Genomic DNA, 26748 nt, shown 5'->3' with positions numbered 1-26748 from the left:
TATCAAAGTCTCCTAGAATTTTCACAGGTATCTCTTGCCAATAGTGTCAGCAAAACATGAGGAATACATCATTTTCAATACTGTAGGTCAATTTTATCTACCCCACTCCTATTGAAACTGTAGAATATATCACAAATCAGTTGTTTAAAGACTAAAAGATATAGAATTCGGATTCTGAAAGAAGCTATAAGACAACATGCTTTTCAAGGTAAGTTGGAACTTTAGAAAAACAAATATAATGTTATTTTAATTAAAGATTATTTTCTACTCCCAAGTTAAATTGAATATTAAAGGAAATGTAATTTTTTTTACATATACCTTGCTACTTGAATATGCTAACAAGAGTATTTAGTTTTCTGTCAAAAGAAACTATACACTACTTAATATTCTAGAGAAAAGATTCTAATATTACACAGGAGAATTTTTATTATAATTTATATATCCCCAGGAGAAATCTTGTCCCTTATGTGGTATTCATCTTGTCCTCATCTTACATAACTTTTGTTGTTGTTATTGTATTTAGGAATAAAATCCTCAATTCTTTCAGAGCTTTATCATTTCTATCATTTATAGAATGTTTATCTACTCATTAATTACTTGCCTAGGTTTTTTTTTTTCTTCAGGTATGTCTGTCTTTTAGAAATCTTATTATTAATGAGATTCCTCAGTAATCTTATTGTAAGATTACATCACATAAGATAATGTGTGTAAAACTGAGCAAACCTTAGAGAAGTATTGCCCTTTTATGACTCCTCATAATTCTCTTTTTATCAGTCATTTGCTATTTTTCATTTTTTTATATTATAATAGCATGTCATCTCTCTGAGACTGAGCTCCTCTGTATAATATAAAATCATAGGTTAACTTTTCAAAAAAAATTTTTTGAATATCCTCTTCTAAAATCTAGAATACTGAAGAAAAAACTTAAACCACATTTGTAATGCTGTACCAATTACATGAAGAAAAATAAAATAAATTATTTCTATCATTGTACATTAATCAAAGTACAAAAATATAATTTTATTATAAACATTAAATTTTTTCCTTCTTGTTTATACATTTTGAGGAGAAGAACCTGATTTTTTTTTCTTTTTTCCCCCTATACAATACCAACATTTCCTTGACTATGAGGGTGGACAAAAATTTAAGAGTATGGTATTCTAGTGAATATAGGAATTTTTTTTTAAATGGCAGAAGTAACATTAAAATCTTTAGAAGAATAAGGAGATAAGGTATTGTAGAAGCTAAGGAAGAATTGAGAGTTTTCAGACAAAGGAATGGGTGCTAAAAATTAACACAGATTATGGCCATTAGAAAGTCAATAATAACCTTCCAGAGAGGACTTCATCAGAGTGATGAGCATAAAAGATAGAATGGAAATGGTTAAGGAGTAAGTTGATGAAGAATTAGATCCACCAAATGACAAGCACTCTATAGAGAGGAATAAAACAGCAATTTAATTGCACATTTAATTACCATTAATTAAACACTTATTGTGTGCAAGGAACATTCTAGGATCTTACAAAAGAAAAGAAAAAAGATTATATTATTGCTGCTTTTAGGAACAATATACTCTTAGGGGAAGAATAAGATGTGCAGAGGGATAGTTATAATACAAATTAGAATATTAATAAATACATTGAAAAAGTCAAGTATAGTAGTATTTGTAATTCGAGGATTAAGGATAATTTCTAGTTAGGTTGACTGAAAAGATCTTCACAGTAGATTTCTTCCATGTAGCACTAAGATCAAATATTTTAATAATCAGAGAACTGAGAGGAATTCATTCCAGGTTTTTGGAATAGTTTATGTAAATAACTGAATCAGGAGATTTCAGAATAAGAGATCAGATAATGTACAATTCAGTCTTCCTGAAACTTAGAATGAATGAAAATGAATAGTACAAAATAAAGGTGAAAAGATAGTTTGGAACCAGTTTGTAAAACATATCGAAAGTCAGGTTGTTGGATTGTTTTGGGAAAAGAGGGGTTTGTTTTGTTTTCTTTCTTTTGGTATGCAATATAGAGGGGCCTTACTATTTTTATGGGGATTTAGTCTTGTATGGCTCGTCTTTAACTTATTTTAGGTTTTCTTGGCAGAGAAAATGGAGCAGTTTACAATTTCCTTCTCCAGATCATATTACAGATGAGGAAACTGAGGCAAAACAGGGTTAAGTGACTTGATGAGGATCATACAGCTAATAAATCTCTGAGGTCAAATTTGAGCTCAGGTCCTCATGACTCCAAGATCTGCTCTCAGACCTACTTGTAGAAACAGAGCAAAGGAATGAATTCTCTGTGTGTCACATTAGTCAGATGACTTTGGTAACAATGTGAAGGATAGATTGTGAAGAAGAGAAATAAGTTCATAAATTAGTAAGATAATTATAGTCATCTATGCTAGAGGTAATAAGGGGCTGAATTAGGAGGTAACCATGTGAATAGAAAGAGGCTTAGTTTTGAGATATATTGATGGAGTAGAATTTAAAAAGCTTGCCAATCTATTGCATATGATTTGTAAAAATTTAGAAAACCAAAGCAGTTTCTAAGCTTGAGAATCTGAAATGGTTGTATCATTATTCAATCAGGCAGGCAACTAACATTTTTTAAATGCTACTACATACTAGGTACTGTACTAAGCAATGAGGAAAAAATAAAAATCCCTTCTCTTGAGTAGCTTGCAATCTAATGAGGAGAAAAATTTCAATCTTATATATATATGTATATATATACAGTTTTGTACATGTACACATATGATTGTGCATGTACACATGTGTACATATATATGCATATATACATAAATAAAATTGATAGTCTCAAAAGGAAAGTAGATCTATAGATTTATACAGGTATTTAAAAAAATAACCCTTTAAATTATACCATCAAACATAATCAAAGCAGGATACCTCTCTTGTAAATTTGGCCTTTTTCTGTCCTATACTGTCTTAGAAGATGCATAGTCTTTTTTAATACTACTTGTGGTTACTCAACAATCATATCTAAAAGTTTGTTTTTATAGTACTACAGGATATAATTTCCTCTTTTCCTGATGACTTTACAAACCTAGTATAATCATCACTTTACCCTGAAATAACCAATTCTATCAATAGTAATTGGCTAAATAGGGACGAATAAAAGTGTTTCTGAGCATTGAAGGTCCTGATAAGGTTAGATAGACTTTTTAATGAAACTAAATTTCATCCTTTGTCTAGAAATCTTTTCTGTCTCAGAAATAGGGGGAATACAGTGAAAGAAGGATTTATTTAATGCTGAAGATTGGAAGGCATGTCCAACAAATCAAGTAGATTAGAAAATTTGAGGTCCAAGAAACAGTATTCTTTAAATCACTGTCCTGAAATTCCAGATGTGTAAAGAGCAGTTCAGGGGAACCAAAAAGGAAACTTACAGAGTGTAATAATCAGGGACAAACTAAGTCAACTAGACAAGTCAGTGCAATAAAGAACAAGGAAAATAGAAGAGAGGTGCCTTACTTTGATTGTGTTTCATGGTATAACTTAAGGGTTTATATTTTTTTAAATACCTGTACAAATCTAAAGAAAGTGAAATGGGAAAGATTTTTTTGAGCATGGAAAAAAGTATTATTTTTTTTAATTCTCTGTATCTCACACCCTTCTTTCCCTTTCTATATTAAACTTGCTTTCTTTTTCATTGGCGAAATGAAAGAGCAGAAATGTAGAGAATATTTCTGTTTCCCATACCTCCACTGCATTCTGGACAGCAAAAAACAGTGACCCATTCTTCCCCTAGTCCCTTAGTTTTCAATGCATAAATCCTAGTTGACTGTAAATGGGTATTTCTTTCTTTCCTTTTCTTCCTTTTTTCTTTTTGCTGTTGTTTTGCTTTTAATTAAAGATGGTATTGGCTATGACTTGCCACAAAAGGAATGCATTTTCCCCTAGACTTCCTAGTAGTTGCTGAGTCAGCTGCTCAGGTCCAAAGAGAAGCTTTGGGTTTAGAGCCCTTGAATTTAAATTCTCCTCCCAAATCTGAAATGTATTTCCTTTCCCTTATTTATCTTTTGGGACCCCAGAAGAAACCACGTGTTCAGTAAGATTTTTGTCAGCCAATTAGAGGGATTCCCTGTATTATATCTGGAAGAATGGGTGAGAAGAAATTTGTAGAACCTAATGCTTTCCCTATTTTTGAGGAAGCCTGTCTCTGGTTGAAAGGTATGTTGTGATTAAAAATGACTGCTATTTAGGATTAACTTGTTCCACAGAGGGAGTTCTAAAAATAGGTTTCGCTGAGTGTCAATATTTTTGAATAGATGAACTTGGAAGAGAAAGAACACAGGACAGCAGATGGAAAGGGTCATAGAATCATGAGTAATTCAGCAGATCAAGAAGAAACCAAGAGCTAAAGAAGCTCATCTTAACTATATAGAAGCATCATGGTTGCTGTCTCAATACTTATTAATCTTTTTGGACAGAATTTGGTACATATATTTTGGATAGGAAACAATCCATATCTTTATATCATTGTTTTACATAATTTAGGAGGATTCTGTAAAATTTACAGAAAGTAGAAATGACACAAATCTTATTTAAAAGTATCTAATATTATTTATATCAGAATTGGCAAGCCATTCCTTGTGGAATTTCACCAAAAAAAATTACAGTGATGATTGTGATACCAGGATTCACAAAATCTAGCATTATTTAATCCAAAAGAAGAAAAGTTATTGTACTTCTTAGGTTGGAGGAAGACACTCTCAGATACTCTTAGGTATAGTTTGTTGTAAAGAATAAGAAGTTGGCTTCAGAGGCAGGAAAGTCAAATTCTGTCTCTGATTCATGTTGACTATATGACCTGGAAAAAAACCGAAGTCTTGGTGCCTCAGAAAATACTCAAGGAATATGTTAGAGCTGGAACCAATCTGCATTAGTAAATACTTCTTTATACCAATGATATCATGGATTCAATTTAAAGAATAAAGTAAAAATTAGGACGTTTTTGATGAAACAGCCACCAACTTTTACCTGGTAAAGAAGCATATTTGTAAGAAACCTAAGATGTAGAGACATCATATCTTAATAAAATATTAAAAAATAAACAAACAAACATGCTAGCAACTTCAATTTTAATCACAAAATATTGTTACTAGCATTGTACTGTGACATTCATGAACACCATTATTCTCTGTATTAAGAGCCTACCCTCCACAGATATGGAGAAATAGGTAAGATGTTATTTGTTTTCAAGTAACTTTTGTTCTGCATATGGCAAAAATAAAATGTTGCACTCAAGGACAATGTGACAGATGTATATGTTGAATTAACTTAACATTAAACATAATTCTAATCAATTCTTCAGAGTGGGATATTCATAGGCTCCAAAATGGTCTTGCCATTGATGAATGAGTGGCTTACCAGTCAAGTTAAAGTGCTTTCTCCTTAATATTGTGATATTTAGTTGGCTTCATAGTTTCATCTCTATATGTATTCCGTTTATCTCTGCAGAAAACAAACTCTGTGACTTCCAATCATGTATGAATATTGTCCTTCCCTTTCCAAGTCATGAAAGATCTTCATCAGATACTTTGTTATCGAGGTAGCATTATTTTAGTACTTAGACAACTCATTTATTATCTTTTATTCTTGCTGGATGACTGAGTAACCTCCTTTTCTAGTCATGTATGATGATGATGAAGATGATGACTATGATAATGAAGCCTAAAATATATATTACTTAAAGTTTTGCAAAGATCTTTCTATATATTATCTCTGGTCCTCACAAACAACCCTGTATGGAATATGTTAACATCATTTCAATGAAAAAACTGAGGCAATTAAATATTAAGTGACTTCTGCACAGCTAAGGTAGGATTTGAACTCAAGTCTTTCTGAATCCAGTTCTAGGTGTCTGTCAAATATACCACACAGCATATCACCAGACTTGGCATGTACACATTACTACTCAGAATATGACATAGTATAACTGCACATAGTTTCTATCATTCCATTGTAGTTACTTTTAATATTTAGTTAATTTTAATATTTAATATTTATATGATTATCTTCTATGAACAAAAGACATCTAGAATAAGCAACAATTGGTTCTAATAGACAGGTAGCTAGTACAATAAATTATGTGTTAAATTTGAATTTAAATCTGGCCTCAGACAATTATTAGGACATCTCTCTTGGTTGCTGTAAGGACAAAGGACAAAAATGTTTACAAATCCTGAAATGCTTTGTAAATGCTGGATCTTAATAATGTATTTATTAAAGTACTTACTTTGGGAATGCACTGTGGTAATCATTGGGCATGTAATGAAGGGAGAAAAGAGCACTTCTCCTTATGGAGCTCACTGTCTAATGGGGGCAGATACAATATGACATGTTGAAAATCATTTTGTTGACTTCCATTCATTTTAAGTTGTCCATACATTTGGTATCATTTTTCTGGCAATGTTCACACTATTATCTAGGCTTCTTTGTGTTGCTGGCATGGAAAATAGCTGGTTAAGAATCAGGATAAGCATATAGTCTGGGGACATAATTTTTATACTAATGCTAACTATATTAATTCTTGTTTCAAACTATATTTCTTCATTGCCATAATAATCTAACCAACTGAGCCAATCAATCCTAATGCCATGTAGATATAATATCCATCCAAAAACAAAACAAAAATCCTAGAAAAATTCTCTAGTACTGAACTAGATGTTTTATTGGTAATGGTATAACCTTCCTAGAATAATACTATTAATCATTTCTAAAAATGAACCCTGACAATCTGGCAAACAAGTTTGTAAAAACCCCTTTGTACTTTTGTATTTTTCTGTTTGTTTTACCAAAAAACAAAAACAAAAACAAAAAACCTTTAGGGGAAGAACAATTTACTGGAGACCATTTTATCAATCATCTCTAAAAAGTTATTGAATCTCTATGTGTTGGCAAATGCAACATTCAAAGGCATGACCTCTACCCTACCAAAATAATATTAGACCCCCAATATTTCACAAAATAATTCAATTGGAAATGACTAAAGTCTTCCAGGTTTCACAAAGCACTCTTAATAAACATAATTGGTATCATCATTATGCTTTTTTTTTTAAGCTTATGGTACTATTTTTTTTCCCTTTCTCCTTAGCGAAGGCACAATTTATGCCTTTGAATGGAGCTTTAAAATTTTCAGATTTCTTCAGTTTATTAATCTGGTTCGTTCCTCAGAGTTTCTATAACACCTCTTTATCACACCACCCCCTTGAATACATTTCCCTATTTACCTGCAGACTTGAAGTACCAGCTATATTTTAGAACAGGGGTCCTCAAACTACAGCCCGCAGGCCAGATGCAGCAGCTAAGGACGTTTATCCCCCTCACCCAGAACTATGAAGTTTGTTTATTTAAAGGCCCACAAAACAAAGTTTTTGTTTTTACTATAGTCCGGCCCTCCAACAGTCTGAGGGACAGTGAAATGACCCCCTCTTTAAAAAGTTTGAGGACCCCTGTATTTAGAATATGTAAATGCATAGTGGCTTAGATTACAGTTTGTCTTATCTAAGAATAAAATGTTTTAGGAGTACTTTAGCTGGCTCACATTAGTGCTCTTAAATCCTTAGCACACTGAAAGATTTGATGTAGCAACACATGCTAAACAATAGTATTTTTTATATTTATGTACCCTGCAACCTCATTTATATGGTTATCATTTTGCAAATACAGTTGTTTTGCACTAAAGGGACTTCTGCCAGTCTCTTTTAAAGAAGAACATTTGACACCTTTTAGCCATATAACTTCAAGAGAAGTTGCAATGTCAGATTGAATGACCAAAAACCATTACAATGTATAACTGTTATATAACTGTTGCCAGTCAGAATCTCATATAAGGGATAGATCCTAAAAACATTCCTTTGGAATGTCACAAATATAGATAGTGTTTGGTCCCATTCAATGTGGACGAGATGTATGACAAGGAAACAGTATAATGACTTTCTTCTAGAGTTATTGAAGGTCTTTTTATAGCTATCTTTATGTTGATTCAGAATTTAGGTCATGTGGTACACTTTTATTCCTGTTTACAAGTGAAGTATAAAAATCTCTAAAATTGAAAGTCAGAAGACATGGATTAAAATTTTTTTTTTGCGAGGCAATTGGGGTTAAATGACTTTCCTAGGGTCACACAGATAGTAAGGATTATCTATCTGAAGCCACTTCTGAACTCAGGTTCTCCTAGCTCCAGGGTCAGTGATCTCTCCATTGCATCATCTCGCTGTCTTGTGGATTAAAATCTTAATTTTGCTTCATACTGTCTATGTAACAATGGACAGTTATTCTTTAGGCCTCAGTTTTCTCATCTGTAAAAAGGAGAAAGGGTTAGATTAGATGATCCCTAAGGTCATTTTCAAATAACATTGTCTGATTTCATGATTTGGTGAATAATAAGGGAGCCAAATAATTACCCTAAATGGATACAAAAAACCTGAAATTGGAATGGAAGATTCCAAAACTTTAAATTCAATATTTTCATAAATAGGTCCATCATTAGGTCCAATTGTACCAAGACAGATAGACAGATAGATAGAAGAATAAATAACACACTAATACCTTTATAAGGTCATCAAAAAACATTGGTTTCTGAGTACTTTAATCTATCTAAACTATAAGGATACTGAAGGATTATAGATTAGCATCTGGTCCATTCTGACTACTCTACATATTTATTAAATCACAGGACTTTGACCTAATAACTTCAGAACTAGACCTGATGACTCAAATCATTATTCTTTATTATTGTTAAAATATCCTAAGTTCTACCTGACAGGAAATTAAAATATTTTTAAACAGTCACTTTTGATTATTCTTTGCAGATGCATACCCTAATTCTGAAGTGATTTATATCTGGACAAATGGCACTGCTAAATCTGTGGTGGTAGCAGAAGATGGATCCCGCCTAAACCAGTACCATCTGATGGGGCAGACTGTGGGAACAGAAAACATCAGTACCAGCACAGGTATGAGAAAAAACACTATTTGTTTTTAAATTAATTCCAAGAAAAAAAATCCCATGACACTTTTCAGTCCATATAGGATTTGCCCTCCTTACAAGATCTACATTCCTTTATAATAGAAATAGAGAGCAAACATATGGAATTTTTACAGAAGAATATGGACTATAGGTTGGCAATTATTCTTAAGACATATAGACTGTGGCACATGAATGCCAGTTTGCATAGGCATAGGTTATGTTTCTGACTTACTAGCTTTCAGAACACATTTCCACTTTTAATGGAAGATATCAAGAGAAAGTTTACATAAGTTATGTTTGAACTACATAGCTAGCATTAGTTTCTTGGACAAAATCAAGCTAGTGAAAAGAGAGAAACTAAAAGTAAGAGCACTCTTTGCTGTGAAATATTAGCCACCAAGAAGGTGCTGACTTTCAGGATTCTTATTCTGTGTAGAAGGAAATTAAGGTACTCATATATAGCAGGATAGCAATGAAACATCAGACTGGCACATGCATATTTGTGCATTTGTTGATGTAGGTATTAATGGTGAGGAGGATTTATGGACAGCTCTATTTTGCCAGGGAAAATATAGAGATAGTTACATAAGGCCAGTGGACTTCTTATTTATTAAGAATTGATGGAAAGTCAAAGTGGCCCAACAGTTTTAGGAAGGAAAAAAAATTATCCCATCTAGAAGATCAAGAAATAATTTATGGAGAACAGGTTACCTTTAGAAGATTTGGTAAAGGGTGATATGATACTTATATTCATAGAGGCATCTAGGGCCAAGTGTACAGGAAAAGACTGAATGATAAGTAGTCCAGTTTAGAAGTTTCATTAAAAAAGATGAAAGTGATTGCAATGAAATAAATTTGGAAAGGTAGTTTGGAGAAATTTCATGGAATATGCTAAATGCCTAACTAATGAGCTATTATTTTATACTAATGAAAATGAGGAATCTATGAAGATTTTTGAACAGGGAACTGATTTGATCACACTTGTGTAATAGAAAAAGCTTTATTTATTTTGCAGTTGTATGAAATTTGACTTGTAGAAGGAAAAGACTAGAGACAGAGGGTTAGTTAAGAGAATATTATAGAAAGTGAATGAGGATGAATGAAACAGGAATGATGGTATTGATATGAGGGAATGAACTAAACTATGAATACATTTGTCTTGAAATTAGTTCAAATTTTGATCAATTATTGTTTTATTAAGTTATAGGTTATTATAATAGTCTAGGGAGGAGGTTATGTGGAGCTGAGGTAACACTTTGGCTAAGAAAGTGGGCAGAAAGGAATCATTATGAGGCATAATAGTCTACAGAGATAAAATTGACACAATTTGTCAATGATTGAATATTTTGCAAAGGTGGTAAGAGGCAAAAATTCAAGAGTGATTCAGAAGTCTGAAAGAAGTTAGAAACATTTTATATTTTATTCTACTTCATAATTTTTCCCTTTTGATCTGTTTCTTCTTTCACAACTGTGACTAATATGGAAATAATTTCATATGATAGCACATGTTTATACTACATCAAACTGTAGACCTTCTTTAGAAGAGGGAAAGGAAAAGAAATAAAGAAAAACAATCTGGAACTCAAAATCTTGTAAAAATATTAAAAATTTTCTTCTTATGTAATTGGGGAAAAAATTCAGTACTATTTTAAAAAAATTAAAAAGTAATTCAAAGCTTTCCATTCTGAGTGTCTGGAGATGGGGTCATCCATTAGGAATGGGAACATTATTAGGGGGATGGGTTGAGATAATGTATCAGTTTGTGGAAGGGAAGTTGTTACCTGCCCCATTTGTAAAACAACAATCTCTAAATTACAGGAAAAGTGTTAATCACAGTAGTCATTAAATTATAATAAAAGAGAATGCGGATCAATAGATGGTAAAAGGTCATAAATTCTCTAAAAAATTCCAACCATTTATGACCAAATACAGCCTTCCTGGTCACTGAATATGAGAGTGTTAAAGACTACCTTTATAACTGTTTCATTAATTAAGCAAGTTCTATAGGAAACTATCAGAGACTTTCAGATAAAGAAGCAGAGATTAGAAATAATTTAGTTCAAGCCTTTCACTTTTAACATGAAGAAATTGAGGTCCAAGGAATTTAGGTGATTAAGTGGGTAAATCAAGGATTTGAATTGTTTGTTCTTAGGCAGCATGAAATAGAAGATAGAATCCTGGCCCTAAAATTAGGAAGACTTGTTTTCTCCAACACTTATTAGATGTGTGACCAGAAACCAGACATTTTATTTCCCCAAATCTCATTTTTCTCCTCTGGAAAATGAGTTATTTCACAAAATATTCCTAAGACTCAAATTAAATATTGTACATAATTGCTTGACAAACCTGAAAAAGGGCCAGAAAATGATAGTTTATATTGTTGGTAGGGACAATACTGGATAGAGAGTTAGCCAAGAAGACATGGGTTCAAGTCTTTTCTCTGACAAATATTGCCTTATGATCCTAGAAATATCAATTAGATTCTCTGAGATTATAAGTCTCTTATTCTTTTAGTTGAAGGAGAGGTGCCAATCTGCTCTGGTAGAGATATTTTTCTCATTTGGCAATTCCCTTTAGTCATACATTTAGGCTATAACCCTCATTATTATTTTTATTATATTATTACTGTTCTGTATTGAAATGTGAAGGGGAACAAAAAAGGAAATGGATGATGGGGAAAGTTTCAATTGATGTGTGTATATTCTCTTTATGTTCATGGATGAAATAATATTTTAACTTCTAGTTTGTAGGTTACCTATTAATAATAACCTGCTTGTTAGGTAGTCTAGAGAAGTATGATTAAACCTATAATACAAGTTTCACCATTTCAGGAGGATGTTGACTTGAAAGTGAGAAAAAATTAGGAAATATATTTCCATAAGAAATGAGGAAGTAAAATAACTGTGAAATAATGTATGCCAGTTTTTTTTAATAGTAACAAGATGGTTTTATGGTATCTTGTCAATTAATATCTTTGTATTCTACATCAACCCTCAATATTAGTAATAGTATATCTAGCATATTACACACTCCATCTCCAAAATACACAATCTTAATTAACTTTTATTCCTTCAACTCCCTACCCCATGACCTTATATCTCTCCTATGCAATCACATATATTCCTATCCTGTACCTACATGTCCTCTTTTTATCAAGTTTAACCAGATTAATCTTTTACTAAATGTTTTTTTTTTCTTCTCAAATGTATTAGAATTATAGCAGCAGAATGTCAGGGGGAAGGGAATGAATTTTGAATTAGGGGATAATGGTGTTTGTTATGGCTCTGCTAGCAGTAGGATTTGAAGGAAGGCATGTCACTGCTTTAATATTGCCTTCAAAATTAAATTTAAGTAACTAAGCAATTTCTATTAGAAAACATCATAGGAGAATTTCAGGTGAAGGAGCAAAGATTTAAAAATGGAAGATTCTTTAAGAATTCAAGCAATTTTTCCAAAGTTACGTAGATAATTACTGCAAAGCAAGAATTTGATCCAAAGATTGGATACTCTTAGGAGGCACAAGATTAGGCATAGTGTGTTGGCTCTAGAGTCAGAAGAACCTACCTCAATCATGTCATCTTTCTGGGCCTTACCTTTCTTGTCATTAGTTGAGGGATTGAACTACAGGAAATTAGAGCTTTTATGATGTTGTAGGCAGAAGAGCACAAGCAAGATCTCATTGGCTACATTATGATAGATCAAATGTCCAGCATATAGGGTATACTCTATTTGCTCATTAAAAATATTGCCTCTGTGACTATGATATTGAATGTTAGTAAGAATCAGGGGGGAAGGATGAAAAAACTTGCTTCCCTCCCCTCAAAAAATTTGGGAATCTAAAGCTGAAAGAGATTTCAAATAACATTTAATCCAAACTCTTTGTTTTAGAAATAAGGAACTGAGCCTATGAGTTAAATGATTAACTTGAGGAAATAATGATAATAAATTGCACAGTAAGTATTAAAATCTAAGTCCTTGGACTCTGAACCCATGGTTCTTTCCCACTAAGTCCCACTGTCTCCCTTGACCAACCATTTTTATCTTTTCCTTTTATTAAAAATCTGTTTGAGACAATCTGCTTGTGGTCTAGAATACATACCTGTTTTCTAGATAATCATATAATCAGGATTCACTCAATCAATTACTAATTGAAAATATATTCAGAAAAAGACAATATACTGCCTTCCTAACTTTTCTATTTTGTGTACCATTTTTTTCCTTTGCCCATTATCCCTCCACAATTCCATCACTAAAACACATACCTCCTGGTACTCTGGTAAAGTTCCAGTACAATATTAAAATTGAACCTTTCTAATAGCTAAGTATAAATGATTGCAATCTCAACCCCTTAAGTATCCACCAATCCCATTTCTTACCAATTCACTGTGAGGACAGCATTATTGTCAGCAATGAATGGCAGTTCACCTCTTGCATCCCACAAAACAAAGAAGATCCAGAGAAGATACTGGTACATCTCCAAGGAAACTTCACCAGAAGCAGAATGGGAAGGAAACAGATCCCCACCCTCACTGATAGTGAGCAATCTCTTCTCTTGAAGACTTTTTCTGCTTCTGTTTTCTTCCTCTTCTGCTTCTTCCCTAGGGAAGAATACTGGAACTTTAGGTAGGATCCTTGGGAATTTGCACTCACAATCTAGTGCTTAGATCCACATCCACTTTCTTGTCTTTGGATTTAGATTAATAAAAGAGGGAACCCCCATATATATTAGTTTATATATGCATTGATGTTTTGCATTGATGTTTTATCTGGGTAGGCTGTATTTTGATTGCAGGGTGGATAGCTCAGAGAGCAAGACACAGATTATAACTAGGGATTAGTAAAATACAGAAATCCGATTTTAACCAGGGAAAGCCTTATTCAGCAATGGATTTGGTGGTCTTCATCAAGCTCTCCAGAGGCCAGTAATCAAGGTCACTTGGGAAATATGGTCTAAGGAATTCCATTTATTCTTCTCTCTCCTCTAACCATTCTCTATTTTTTTAAATGAAGGGATTTTGCTTGGATATAATCAATACTTTCCAACAAATACTCAAAGTGAAAATAATTTAAAGAAATATTGTCTTCAGTGTATTACCATAATCACTCAAACCAACCTAAGTGTTTGGGACTTAGCACATGCCATTTTTTACTTTTATAATTTAGCAGTAGTAAAAGTCAGTAAGCCAATTAAGAAACATTTATTTTAATGCATTTTATTTACTTTGCTAAATACATCCAAATCGCATGTATGTTTTTTAGCATTAAGTTTTTAAAGTTATGATTTCCAAATTCTGTCCCTCCTTTTTGTCTGCCCCACACACCTCCTTCAGAAGACAAGCCATTTGATGTATATTATACATATGAGGTCCCACAAAACATATCTCCAAACTAGCTATGTTACAGACAAGAAATAAAATAAGAAAACTCAATCTGCACATAGGTTTCATTAGTCTCTCTGGAGATAGGTCTTTAGAATTCAACAAGTATTTATTAAGCACTTACTGTGTACCAGGAAACAGAAAGAAAGAATGCATTAACTTAAATGATTTAGCATGAACATTGTCCAATGAATATGATATGAATTTTAATGCCCTGTAGTGCTGTCTTTTTATGTGTTTTTAATTTTTTTTTAATTTTTAAATTGCTTTGTGAATCATTTTGGGAGACAAAAAGCAGAGCAAAAGAGAAAAACCATGGGAGAGAACAAAAAAACAGAAAAAAAGATATGAACATAGCATATGTTGATTTATATTCAATTTCCATAGTTCTTTTTCTGGATGCACATAGCATTTTCTGTCCAAAGTCTAAAGGGATTGCTTTGGGATACTGAATCACTGAGAAGATATAACTTTTTCATAGTTGACCATCACACATTCTTGTTGTATTGTATACATGTATTCCTGGTTCTGCTTGTTTTACTTAGCAATAGTTCATGTAAATCTTTCCAGGCCTTTCTAAGGTTGTTCATCATTTTTTCATAGAAAAATAATATTCTATTACCTTTAAATACCACAACTTATGTAACCATTCTCCAATTAATGGGCATCTTTTTTCCAATTCTTTGCTACCACAAAAAGAGCTGCTATAAACATTTTTGCACACCAATCTGTTTTCCTTCTTTATGATTTCCTTGGGATACAGACTCAGTAGTGGCATGCTGGGTCAAAGGGAATGCACAGTTTGATAGTCTTTTGAGCACAAGTCCAACTTGCTCTCCAGAATGGTTGGATCATTTCACAAATTCACCAATAATGCATTATTATCCCAGTTTCCCCACTTCCCCACATGATAATAATTTTTATCATTATCTTTTCTGTCATTTTAGTCAATTGGAGAGGTGTGAAGTGATAATTCAGAGTTGTTTTAATTTGATTTCTCTAATCAATAGTCATTTACAACATTTTTTATATGACTATAGATGGCTTTTATTTCATCATCTGAAAATTATCTGTTCATAGCCTCTGACCATTTATTATTTTTATAAATCTGACAGACTTCTTTACATATTTTAGAAATAAGAACTATATCAGAAACATTGGCTGTAAAGATTTTCCTCCAGCTTTGTACTTCCCTTTTAATCTTGTTTCTATTGGTTTTATGTCTTTATATGTGTTATTGGATCTTTTGTATATTGTCCTTATGCCTGAGCTTGCTACAGTATGCTTCACTTCATTCAAGCCTTCCCCTACTTCTTTCTTCTATTTTCTTCATCTTCTTCATTGCTTATGTCACAAGAATATACATCACAAGACTATACCATTACTTTTATATTTAATTTTATTTCACATTCTCTAACACTGAAGCCATTGTTTCCTACTTGATCTTATTATAAATAATAGTAGTAAAAATAATTTGTATAAATGACTTAAGTATTTTCTTGATGTCATTAAACTCCATAGAGAAAGAGTTTTTAAACTAAATTTGTCAACTCAAAAAATTTTGATAAGTTTTTCAGTATAATTATTGAAACTAATATAATTAGTTCCTTTATAGTCCTATATATTTAATTTTATCTATTTAAAATAGTATTCTGATAAGGCTTCACAATTATTCCAAAAGGGTCCATCATGCATGCAGACACACATGCATATAAACATATTCACACATGTATGTATTATATTAGCAATAAATGGAATATTTATTTGCATATATACATATTTCTGTGAGGAAATCCAGGCCATTTCTATTTATCCACACACCCTCATCAATGAAAGTCATGAAACTTATAGCTTTATTTTTTATAATAGCTTTTTATTTTTTCAAAAACCTGCAAAGACTTTTTTCAACATTTGCCTTTGCAAAACACTGTGGTCCAATTTTTTTTTCTCCTCCCATTGCTTAGATATAATCCAACATGTGTTAAAAGTGTAATTCTTCTAAATGTGCCCTTATTCATCATGCTGCACCCAAAAAATCACATCAAAAGAAGAGAAAACATGAGAAAGAAAAATAAAACAAACAGCAACAACAAAAACAATACAAGATGAAAATGACATACTTTGATCCACATTCAATCTCCATAGTTCTCTCTTTGGATGAGGATGGTTCTTTCCATCACAAATCCATTGGTTGCCTTGAATCATCTTATTGTTGAAAAAAGCAAAATACATCAAAATTGATCATCACAGAAATGTATAGCTTTAGTGGATTGCTAAAGGCATGTAAATGGTAAAAATCTTGCCCAGAATCACATAATTAGATATGTCTAATTCTGAGGACCTCAATCTATTCACTATTACAAAATGTAATTTAATTTATTCTATCTTTTATAAACTCCTCTGGCTATGAACTTTCCATTATTCACAATGTGAAATTTTACATAATCTTTCATTATCCTCCAACCTTTTTGTGATATGCCTCCTTTTCCCCACTCTTTTTTAAAAAGAAAAAAAAAAACAACACTGCTTAATGTGAAGCTGAAAAGCTATGAAAATGAACTTTACTTTGCTTATTAAATAGATCCTATAAACACCTCCATTGTCATTTGCCCTAATACTGCAGCTGAAAAAAAATTATATGCTTTCTAAAGTCCTCTACATAAGGGATTTACTAATTTCTGTTGACATGTTTATTTATTTATTTTTATTTTTAGGTGAATACACAATAATGACAGCACATTTCCATTTGAAAAGAAAGATTGGTTACTTTGTCATTCAAACTTATCTTCCCTGCATAATGACAGTGATCCTATCCCAAGTGTCATTTTGGCTGAACAGAGAATCCGTTCCAGCTAGAACTGTTTTTGGTAAGTTTTCATGTCTGTGTTTTTATAAGGTACTAGGCAGCATTTCTTTGACTAGTTATTTCTTATATATCTTTCATTATCTAAATTTTCACAGGTTTTATGGTGTATTCTTAATCAGGTTTTAACACTTTTCTTTCCCTTGGGATTTTTCTTTAATGGAAATTTCCTAGTTAGTTAATGGTCAAAGAAACAAAGAATGAGTGTGGAGTTTGTTATAAGAGGGAGAAGTTTAGAGACCTTTATTGCATGTGTGCTAACATATTCAGTTCAAGAATATTTTCTTTAGAATCCATTTAGCATTTCAATGTTACCTTAGCAAGCTCTGAAGTCTATTTGTGTAAAATTTTTCCTCATTATCCATATAAAGAATGGAATATCAAGTAATCAATCTTATCACCAATGAGGAGAGTGTGGTATAAATGGATTTTAGCTTTGAGATGCCCTGACTAGTTCTGCCACACTGGGAATTCTTTGCCCACTGTACCAAGAGCAATTTTTACCTATTTTGAAATCCTCAACCTAAGGCCAGTAGCATGATTTACATTATGGCATCATCCTAGTCCGTATCTATCTCAGATGACATCCCCAGGAGTATAGTTACTATGATGAATTTTTTGGGCTAAGTAACAGATAAGAAATAATCCTTTAGTCTATCACCCACTTCTGCAAAGAAGATGGTAGAGCAGAAAAAAAGAGGTGGAAGATTCTGAAAATGCCATTTTTAGATCATCTCAAAACATTAACTTAAATCTTAGTTCTCTATTTTATTAACTAGAGCTATTTTATCATTATTTTCAAAGTAATAAATCTCTTCACACAATGGATGATCAACAAATTTATATTGGTTTCAATTGTCAAATTTCTTTGCTCCTGGTAGAAAACCACCTTGTAATTTTATACTGATGATAGCTATATTTTATCTTAGTAAAGTGTTGATATATAAAATTATTAAGATAAAAAAGCAAGTTAATAGACGTTTCCATTGTTACTTTGCCAGAAAGTAATGTTTAAAAAAGAACTATAGGAATCACGCACACATACACACATACATATAAAACCATGAATCATACAGATATAAAAATCATACAGATGCATATAAATGTGCATATATTAACTCTCATAATGAAAGCTCTACATAGATATATGCAAAGCTACATAGGGACACATGTATACATGTAAAATATGTCAAATTAATACAATACAATATTATACATTATGTTAAGCTATGTTATATAATAATAGGGTTTTCTTGGCAAAGATACTGAAATGATTTACCATTTCCTTCTCCAGCTCATTTTACAGATGAGGAAACTGAGGCAAACAGGGTTAAGTCACTTGCCCAGGGTCACCAGCTATTAAGTGTCTGAGGCCAGATATGAATTCAGGTAAATGAGTCTTCTTGACATCAGGTGTATGAGATTAAATAACTTATCCAATGGTAATTAAAGGCACATCTAGAATTACAATCTAGATCTTCTGACTCTTAAATTAATGTTCTTTCTACTCCTCCACATTTAGGACTTAATTGGAGACCTCTGGAATTTTAGGATAGATTTATAAGATTTATATGCCAGAGATTTGTGAAAATTATTCAAAAAAACCCAGACCGCTTCAATTTATTTTTGAAATTTAGCAACAAGTTATATCCAATAAGCATTTATTAAGTAATTATTATATTCCATTATTATGCACATACTGAGTTCTTAACTATATTCTATAAGCTTGGGGTAATTGGAAATCTAATTTCTTAATTAACATGGAAAGGAACTAGCACTAGTAAGGTCTTAGTTTTACTTGTTATTTAATTTTTGTGAAGAAAAAAGTCGCATAACACTTCAGTTTATTTGCCAAGAAAACTTCAAATAAGGTTACAAAGTATCAGAAATGACACATCAACAAAACTATTACAACAAAATTTGAAAAATTTTATCTTCACCTAAAAAACGTACTTCATAAATGAAAAGTAACATGATTCAGGAGTAGAAAAAAAAATAGTGGATTTGGAATCAATACTTCAAGTCTAGCCTTAATTCTTTTATTAACTAACTCAGGCAACTTTAGGTAAGTCCTTTTCTACTTTAGGCCTCAGTTTCTTCATTTGTAAAATGAAGTCCTTAGACTATATGTTCCTTAGAGTTCTTTTCAGCTCTAAGATACATTTTAAATATTCATCAGTAAAACTAATAAAATACTGCAAAGGGAACCAAAGATGCATCATTTGACATATTTAGGAATGTATCAATTTTTTTCAAGTCCGTCTTCTTTTGCATATCATAGCATATTGAAATATTACAAATATTGCATTTCAATAGCCTCATACTATGATGCAAAGTCAAATAAATGAATATAGTTTATATATTGCTACCCTTTTATGCTATGGGAACAGGGGATCTTTGTCTAGGATACAGGAAGTCTGTTGTCGGATTGTGTATTGCTGTTCCTATGAGGGTCTAATTCATTTTTCTTGCCTGCTTTTTCTTTCAAAAATGTATAAAGATGAATGAATGCTTAGGAATTTTTTTCTTGTGTGGTTTACTTTTTAAAGGTTAAATATTATTGGTTGAAGCAACTAGGATCTCCTTTATTGTAGCGAGGGGCATAGACATTTTCTCCTCCATGTTTTGGAAGGTATAGCAATGTTCTCCTTTCTCTGCCATATACTTCAAGAGAATTAATGAAACTATTTAAATTAATGAATTTTTGAATTTATTAATGAAACTATCAAGAGAAAAATGTAAAAGGGAGAGATTATTTCAGAAGGAACTTGTACCTTTTCATGTCAACAGTAATACATGGATACTTCAAAAGTTATTTATTGGGTTACTATCCAATTTCATGGAATCAAAAAATCTGAGCAATACCACCTGTCACGAGCAGTGTCTCTACAGTTAAATACCCATCTTCCTCCAAAACCAGGAAGAAATGTCTAGTATCACCTTTTGCAACCTTATTTTTATTTATTTTATTTTGAATTTAAGAAATAAATAATAAGTCAATCTTCTGACAGATTAGCATTCTGTTCTTGGGAAAATGAAGGGCTATGGCAGATTAAAGCTGAGGTTCAATCAGTATCTTCACTCTAATTTTGCCTCATAGGTATGCAGATTTAACTTGAATTTAAGATATTTAAAAATAAAATGCACTTGTGCTGTTACACTGGCCATTAATCTCTCCCACTTTATATAGGCACATCTAACCTTTGTATGTGGTACTGATGATAATACTTTAAATTTGTTATCATTCTCAAAACTTTATATAACACTAAATGTTATACATCCCTAGTAATCTCGGTGTGACAAAAGGATATGGATCACATTAATTCATTTATTGATTGTAGTTGGATTTTATTTTTTTCTCAGAGGGCTCAAGATGCTAATTAATTAATCTGTTTTCTTTCATCCCACCTTCTTTGCCTGGTATTTCTGACCAAAGGAGTAACTACCGTCCTGACAATGACAACCTTGAGCATCAGTGCCCGAAATTCTCTGCCCAAAGTTGCTTATGCAACAGCAATGGACTGGTTCATAGCTGTGTGCTATGCCTTTGTATTTTCTGCATTGATTGAATTTGCAACAGTGAACTATTTTACAAAGAGAAGCTGGGCATGGGATGGAAAAAAAGCTCAGGAAGCAGCGAAAAACAAGGTACTTATTTTGATTTTTCCTTTTCACTACTAAGAAAATGTGTTTTATCTACTGCTGGATCTGATTAGTGTGTTATTACATTAACTCAGGTTTGAGGCAAAATGGATCCTTATTATTTGCATGATAGTGAGAAAAAAAGAAAAACCTTACAGACAAGTGAACAAGTGAAAAATGACAGATTGACCATTCAAGTATCACAAATTAATAATTATATTTAGATACAGCTTGAGCTAATACTACTACTTAATACAACCCTGACCAAAGATATGCTAGCAGAGGAGGTTAAAATTAATGGACAAAATTAAGTTTATGAATAAAGAGATGGATCTCACAAATTCCTGCATCATCATTTTTGAGGGATGATCAAGAGTAATAATCTTGGGAAGATTCTTTTTAGTTCTAACCATTGAATTTCCATTCTTCAACCTTGTAGATGTTAGCAATTACATAAAACTCCCTATTTTCTTGAATTAATATATTTATGTAGTGTGTTACATCAAACTAATGAAGCAACTAATCGATTACACATAGTTCCTAAAATCCAAAGGAAGTCTATAATGATAGTAGTCCTATCTACTTGAGGAAGGAGACCATCACATGTCAAAATAAAATATAATTGGAGAGAGGGATAACTTAGGGAAATATTGCATGAGTAATATTGGGTGAGTGTGGTATTCATTTTTGATTACACAAATAAACAAAAATGTCTATAATATAAAAGCTTTGGGGAATAGGTTGACTCTTTAATAATGATAATCACAAAATAATACTTTACTTCTCTTTTCTAAAAGATAATTTTATACCAATAAATTATCAAGCAAGATTTTTATGAGATTTTGCATTTCTAATTGTTTTGATTATACTGTTAATTTTGTTATAGGTTTTATTTTATAATAAGTTACAATATTATAATCTTATAATTTTTCCCATTAGAATGTAAATTCCTCAGGAGAGCTATAGTTTTCCCCCTTATATACATATTCCCTGAAATTAGCTGGGCACTTAATAAATAATTAATATTCTATATATTATCTACTTAGAAAAAATTGACCTAAAATGGAAAGGCATTATGTGGTAGGGTTTTAAATGAAACTTGAAATTGTAAGTCCTGGGTTTAATTATTTCCTTTCTAGCCCGCTGTTTCTTTTTCTATAAAATGAGAGAGTTGGACTTCATGATTTCCATATAATCTTCTAAATTGACATCTACAATCCAGTGATACTAAGACTGATGTTAGGCAAAAATTAGAAATGATCAAGAGGACTTTGTCTCTTACCATTTTCCTTGACAGCTAGTAATGAGCCCGTGGGCTTGAGTCAACTTGGAGGATTTTATATTCACACAGCTAAACTATCTTCTTTCCTCCTTTTCTTCCTTTCTCTCTCTCTCTCCCTCTCTCCCTTCCTTTTCCCTTTCCTCTTTCCCTCCCTCCTTCCCTTCCTCTTTCCTTCAATTTCTCTCTCTATTTCTCTCTGTGTGTCTGTATCTGTGTCTGTGTCTGTCTTTCTCTGTGTCTCTGTCTCTCTGTTTTTGTCTCTCTCTGTCTCTCTGTCTATCTGTCTCTCCCTCTCTCTCTGTTTCTCTCTCTCTCTCTCTCTCTCTCTCTCTCTCTCCTCTTTTCATAAGATCTTACCTTTTGTTACATTTATGGGGATTACATTATGTTCTGCTGAATTACTAGATAATTATATGGCTTATAAGGAATTAAAACCTGGGGTCCCTAGTAATACTGAGCAATGTATGTGTGTTATGTGTATGTGATATATATGTGTGTATTCATGAAATAATCTCAATTTAATCATTCAACAAACATTTTATTTAAAAAAAACCCTCCATCTGGTAGTATTGGAAAAACATTTTAACAACTGAAATGGCAATGGGAGAAAAGAGATAATTTTATCTGTTACATCTTTCTTCCCTTGTGCTTTCAAATAGGTTATAAGCAACATGATCTGTTTTATCTTTTTTAACTGTATTTTGCAGAAAAAAGAGCGTGAAATATTCATAAACAAATCAACAAATGCTTATAATACTGGAAAGATGACCCATCCCCCAAACATCCCCAAAGATCCAACTCCCTCAGGTGTCTCAAATGCAACTCCTGTCCCTGTGAAACCTGCAGAAGAGAAGCCTCCTGAAAGTAAAAAGACTTACAATAGCATCAGCAAGATTGACAAAATGTCCCGAATTGTTTTTCCAGTCCTATTTGGCACTTTCAACTTAGTCTACTGGGCAACGTATTTGAATAGGGAACCAGTTATTAAAGGAGCCACTCGTCCAAAATAAGTTTCAGGACTCCCAAACCCTATGAGAGCCATACTTCCAACAAACGGATAACAAGGAGAAATTTGAGCTCTACAATACTTTTGATATTTGGGTGACATCTTTCAGGAAATTTTTGCATGTTTAATAATATGTACAAATAATATTGCCTTGATTGTTTTTACATGTAACCTCAGATATTTCAAAGAAGTGACAGTTGACAATGGCGGCTACACAATATTCTGGAAGATCAGAAAATGCTGAATAGCACCCAACTGTTCAGGGTTTTGCCTTGCTAGTTTACAAACAAGACAAGTTATATTTTTTAACTGCTCCAAGTATTACATAACAATGTTTTTTATATTTCAAATGTCAATTCATACTAATTTTCCCAGCTGATAAAAATCCAGGTCATAAAGACTGTAAAAACATAATTCTCATTTTAAAGAAACTATAAGCTTTCACATACAGAATAAAGTACCTTTGTTAATTTTCACTTTGTTCTAAAATTAAAAAGTACTGCATGAACTTATGTTAAGAAATAGAATAAGAAAATATTTATGCAGACAAACTTTAATGACAAATATACCATATGTTAGACTAACAGAATAGTCTCCCTAAAACAAACAACTCTGGATAAATTTATTTTGGGGAAAAAAAATCATGTTTCTTCCCATTAACCAAAATAAATACCATAGAAAAGAAGTGAGATGTGAGCGCAGAAGAATGGATCAGAGACAACACTAGAATCTTGGCCCATGTATTAAATGTATCTGAGACATATCATCTCCTCACTACTGCCAGTGTGTTTTGCTTCAGTGGTGAGAATCTGTAATTAGTTATTTTCAATTTTATTGCCTTGTAAGTAATTCATGACTGATTCATTGCTCTAGTAGCTTTTGTAAATTAATCTTAAATGTTTATTAAATAAAAAAAAATCTACTCTTGTGGGTAAAATGTCATTTTTTATAGGCAAACATTAAGATTTTGCTGGAGTTATTTTTTAAACAAATTCGTGAAGAAAACTCATTCAATAAATAGCTTGACAAATTGTTGTCAGGTCATCTTTATTTCTTTGGATCACATTTTCATTTAATTTCTCATGATGCTTAGTAACAAATATAGTTTTCCAAAGATGGAGATTAAATTTATATAAGTTCACTAAAAATCTAGAAATGAAAGATTGTTTCCTTCATTTTCTTGAGAAAATCATACCGTTCATAGTTTTTCTCATTTATTATCTACATTATTCAGTCATTTTTTGAGAAATCCCTGAAGGAGTATCCTTGCATACAATGAGACATTCTTCAGGTTATCATCTATTATTCTTAATTCATTTGTCTCCCCATGTTAATATGATAAAATTATTTCAAGATAGGAAAGCAGCATCTGGGGAAAACTTTCAGATGAGATATTGATGAAAAGCTCTCTTCTACTTTTTGGTTGTTGGTTCAACACATGAATAAGATAAAAGAGAAAGTCAAGATATGTGTTAGTTTTTCCTCTATTTTAAAAACAGAATAGAACTAAGCATTTTTTTTTGACTGATGGTATAAAAATTGATGAAGACTTCAAGTAAAGTTCACATTTCTATAAAGTCCTATAACTGCTCATGATGGACAAAAGCTCAAAGTCCCAGTCATGGTATGTGTATCTTTTGTTTGAGTAACAACTATTTTTAGAGACACTCATCATTAAGTTGTCCACAAAGTCAATATATAGTCCCAGAAACTCTTGAGAAAAAGGAATTAGTATGTTGAAAAAAATGCAATAGTTAGAATGTTCAAATTGACAAAATCACAGATTTTTCAAATATTAAATTACTTGGGACTAAAATAAAACCAGTTTTATTAAAAAAAATTGCAGTCTCTTCTTATGAATGAAAACAACTTATATACCTCTCTATACTTTGAAGATGTACTTTGAACATTATAGCTGAATTCATATGAGACAAAGTATAATGGGTTTCTATTACCCTGATTCTTCCAACACTTCTTCTAAAGATGTAATTGTTATATGTGTGATAGTTAGATAAAATTAGCTCTCAGTTATCCATGACAATGAGAAGGATGGACTTGTATCCTACCCTTCAAGTTTTAATAATTAGTCTTCCATCAATTGAGGTAAATTAAAGAATTGCAAAATTTAAAAAAAAAAGTGTTCTTTGTTTCACTTCCTATCCTTTATAATGTCAAACATGTGGTGTATGCGTTAGATAAGAGAACCTGCTGAGCTACATTATATTAAAATGCAGTTCTTATCTGCTTTTAATGCTTTGATTTCATAATAAAAAAGAAATATTACAGTTTAAAGGGTCCTTATTTCTATTTAACTTTAACATTATAGCTTTAGAGACAAATGTATTCTTGAAAAGTAGTGAAAAAATGTAAAACATGAGGAGAGGCTAACAGGTAAAATCTCATATTGTATTATAACACATTTGCTAGATTTCCAAAATTCATAGTATCTTAATATATGCTTTGTCCGTTATTTTCTTCTTCATGATGTTTTTGAGGTTTTCTTTTTCTTTTTGTGCTATCATTTTAACAAATGAACGCTTATTTCTTTCAAGTTTCTATTAACATGAGTACAACAAAGAACTCAAGAATAACTAGGGAATCTGAAAGTCATAAGGGATCTTAGAAATCATTTAGTACAATATGTAGAATAAATCCCCTGAGGCAATGTTTTCAATTTCAAACAGAAAAGGGTGAGCCTTCATAATGATCCCTATGGGCTGCATACTGTCTTAGAAAACCACACATTAATATTTCCTTTATTTTATTATATTTATTTATTTTGTTAAATAGTTTCCACTTTTAATCTGTTTTAGTCTGAACACTTCTAGTAGAAAACCCAGACAACAACGCCAACAAATGATCAATCATCCTCTGTTTAGTTTTCTGTAGTGAAAAGAAGACTGGACACAAAGTTGGAAGAGCTGGTTCTGAATCATTTTACTTCTAGGGGTTTTAATTTCTTACATATTATGTAAACTATTCTTTATTTTAAAAGCTGTAAAGTTAAAATGTTAATTAAATAACCTTAAATAAGTTCCTTTTTTCATGTTTCATTTTGGAATTATAAGTGTTATACAAAAGTGTTATACCTCCAGTGAAGGTGGACTCAGTATTCCAAGATAGCCTGGGTATATTTTGGAGCCTTCTTGCTTATATCTTATCTTCTTGCCCAAGTGGAAATTTGTATTTTAGCATTCCTCTAAGGTTAGCTAAAAACCCTGGACAATTCACTTAATTCTTTTTGTCTCAGTTTCCTCATCTGTAATAGAAACCAGAGAAGAAAATGGCAAACCACTTCAGTATCTTTGCCAAACACACACACACACACACACACACACACACACACATATGCAAAGGGGGTCACAAAGAATCAGACACAATTAAAAACAACCAAACAAAAACAATGATAACTTTAGAAATACTTAAGCTCACAAAGATTCAAAACACAGCACCAATTGCAAATACAGAGTAAAAAAAAAAAAAAAAAAAAAAAAAAAAAGAGTCACATTCAAATTTGCACTGAATTAAGAACCTCTCTCTGTCCTTCCAGAGGGTTTCTATTTCTTAGGGATTTGGACACTCCA

The 26748-nt window shown here is 31.9% G+C and overlaps 1 protein-coding gene across 3 annotated transcripts in view; it reads left to right on the top strand.

Annotated features, from left to right (window-relative positions):
- Window positions 1–24754, top strand: part of GABRA5 (gamma-aminobutyric acid type A receptor subunit alpha5) — a 110437-nt gene extending 85683 nt beyond the window's left edge. For all 3 annotated transcript variants that reach the window (XM_031959098.1, XM_031959097.1, XM_031959096.1), the window contains exons 7-10: window positions 8836–8979; window positions 17086–17238; window positions 20671–20882; window positions 22866–24754. In XM_031959098.1, coding sequence (XP_031814958.1) covers window positions 8836–8979; window positions 17086–17238; window positions 20671–20882; window positions 22866–23168 — 812 coding nt within the window. In that variant the 3' untranslated portion in view covers window positions 23169–24754. The remainder of the gene's footprint in view (window positions 1–8835; window positions 8980–17085; window positions 17239–20670; window positions 20883–22865) is intronic.
- Window positions 24755–26748: the final 1994 nt, after the last annotated feature.

Source organism: Sarcophilus harrisii, chromosome 3 (assembly GCF_902635505.1).
Source record: "Sarcophilus harrisii chromosome 3, mSarHar1.11, whole genome shotgun sequence".
Lineage (NCBI taxonomy): Eukaryota > Metazoa > Chordata > Mammalia > Dasyuromorphia > Dasyuridae > Sarcophilus > Sarcophilus harrisii.
This window is presented reverse-complemented; position numbering and strand designations above follow the sequence as displayed.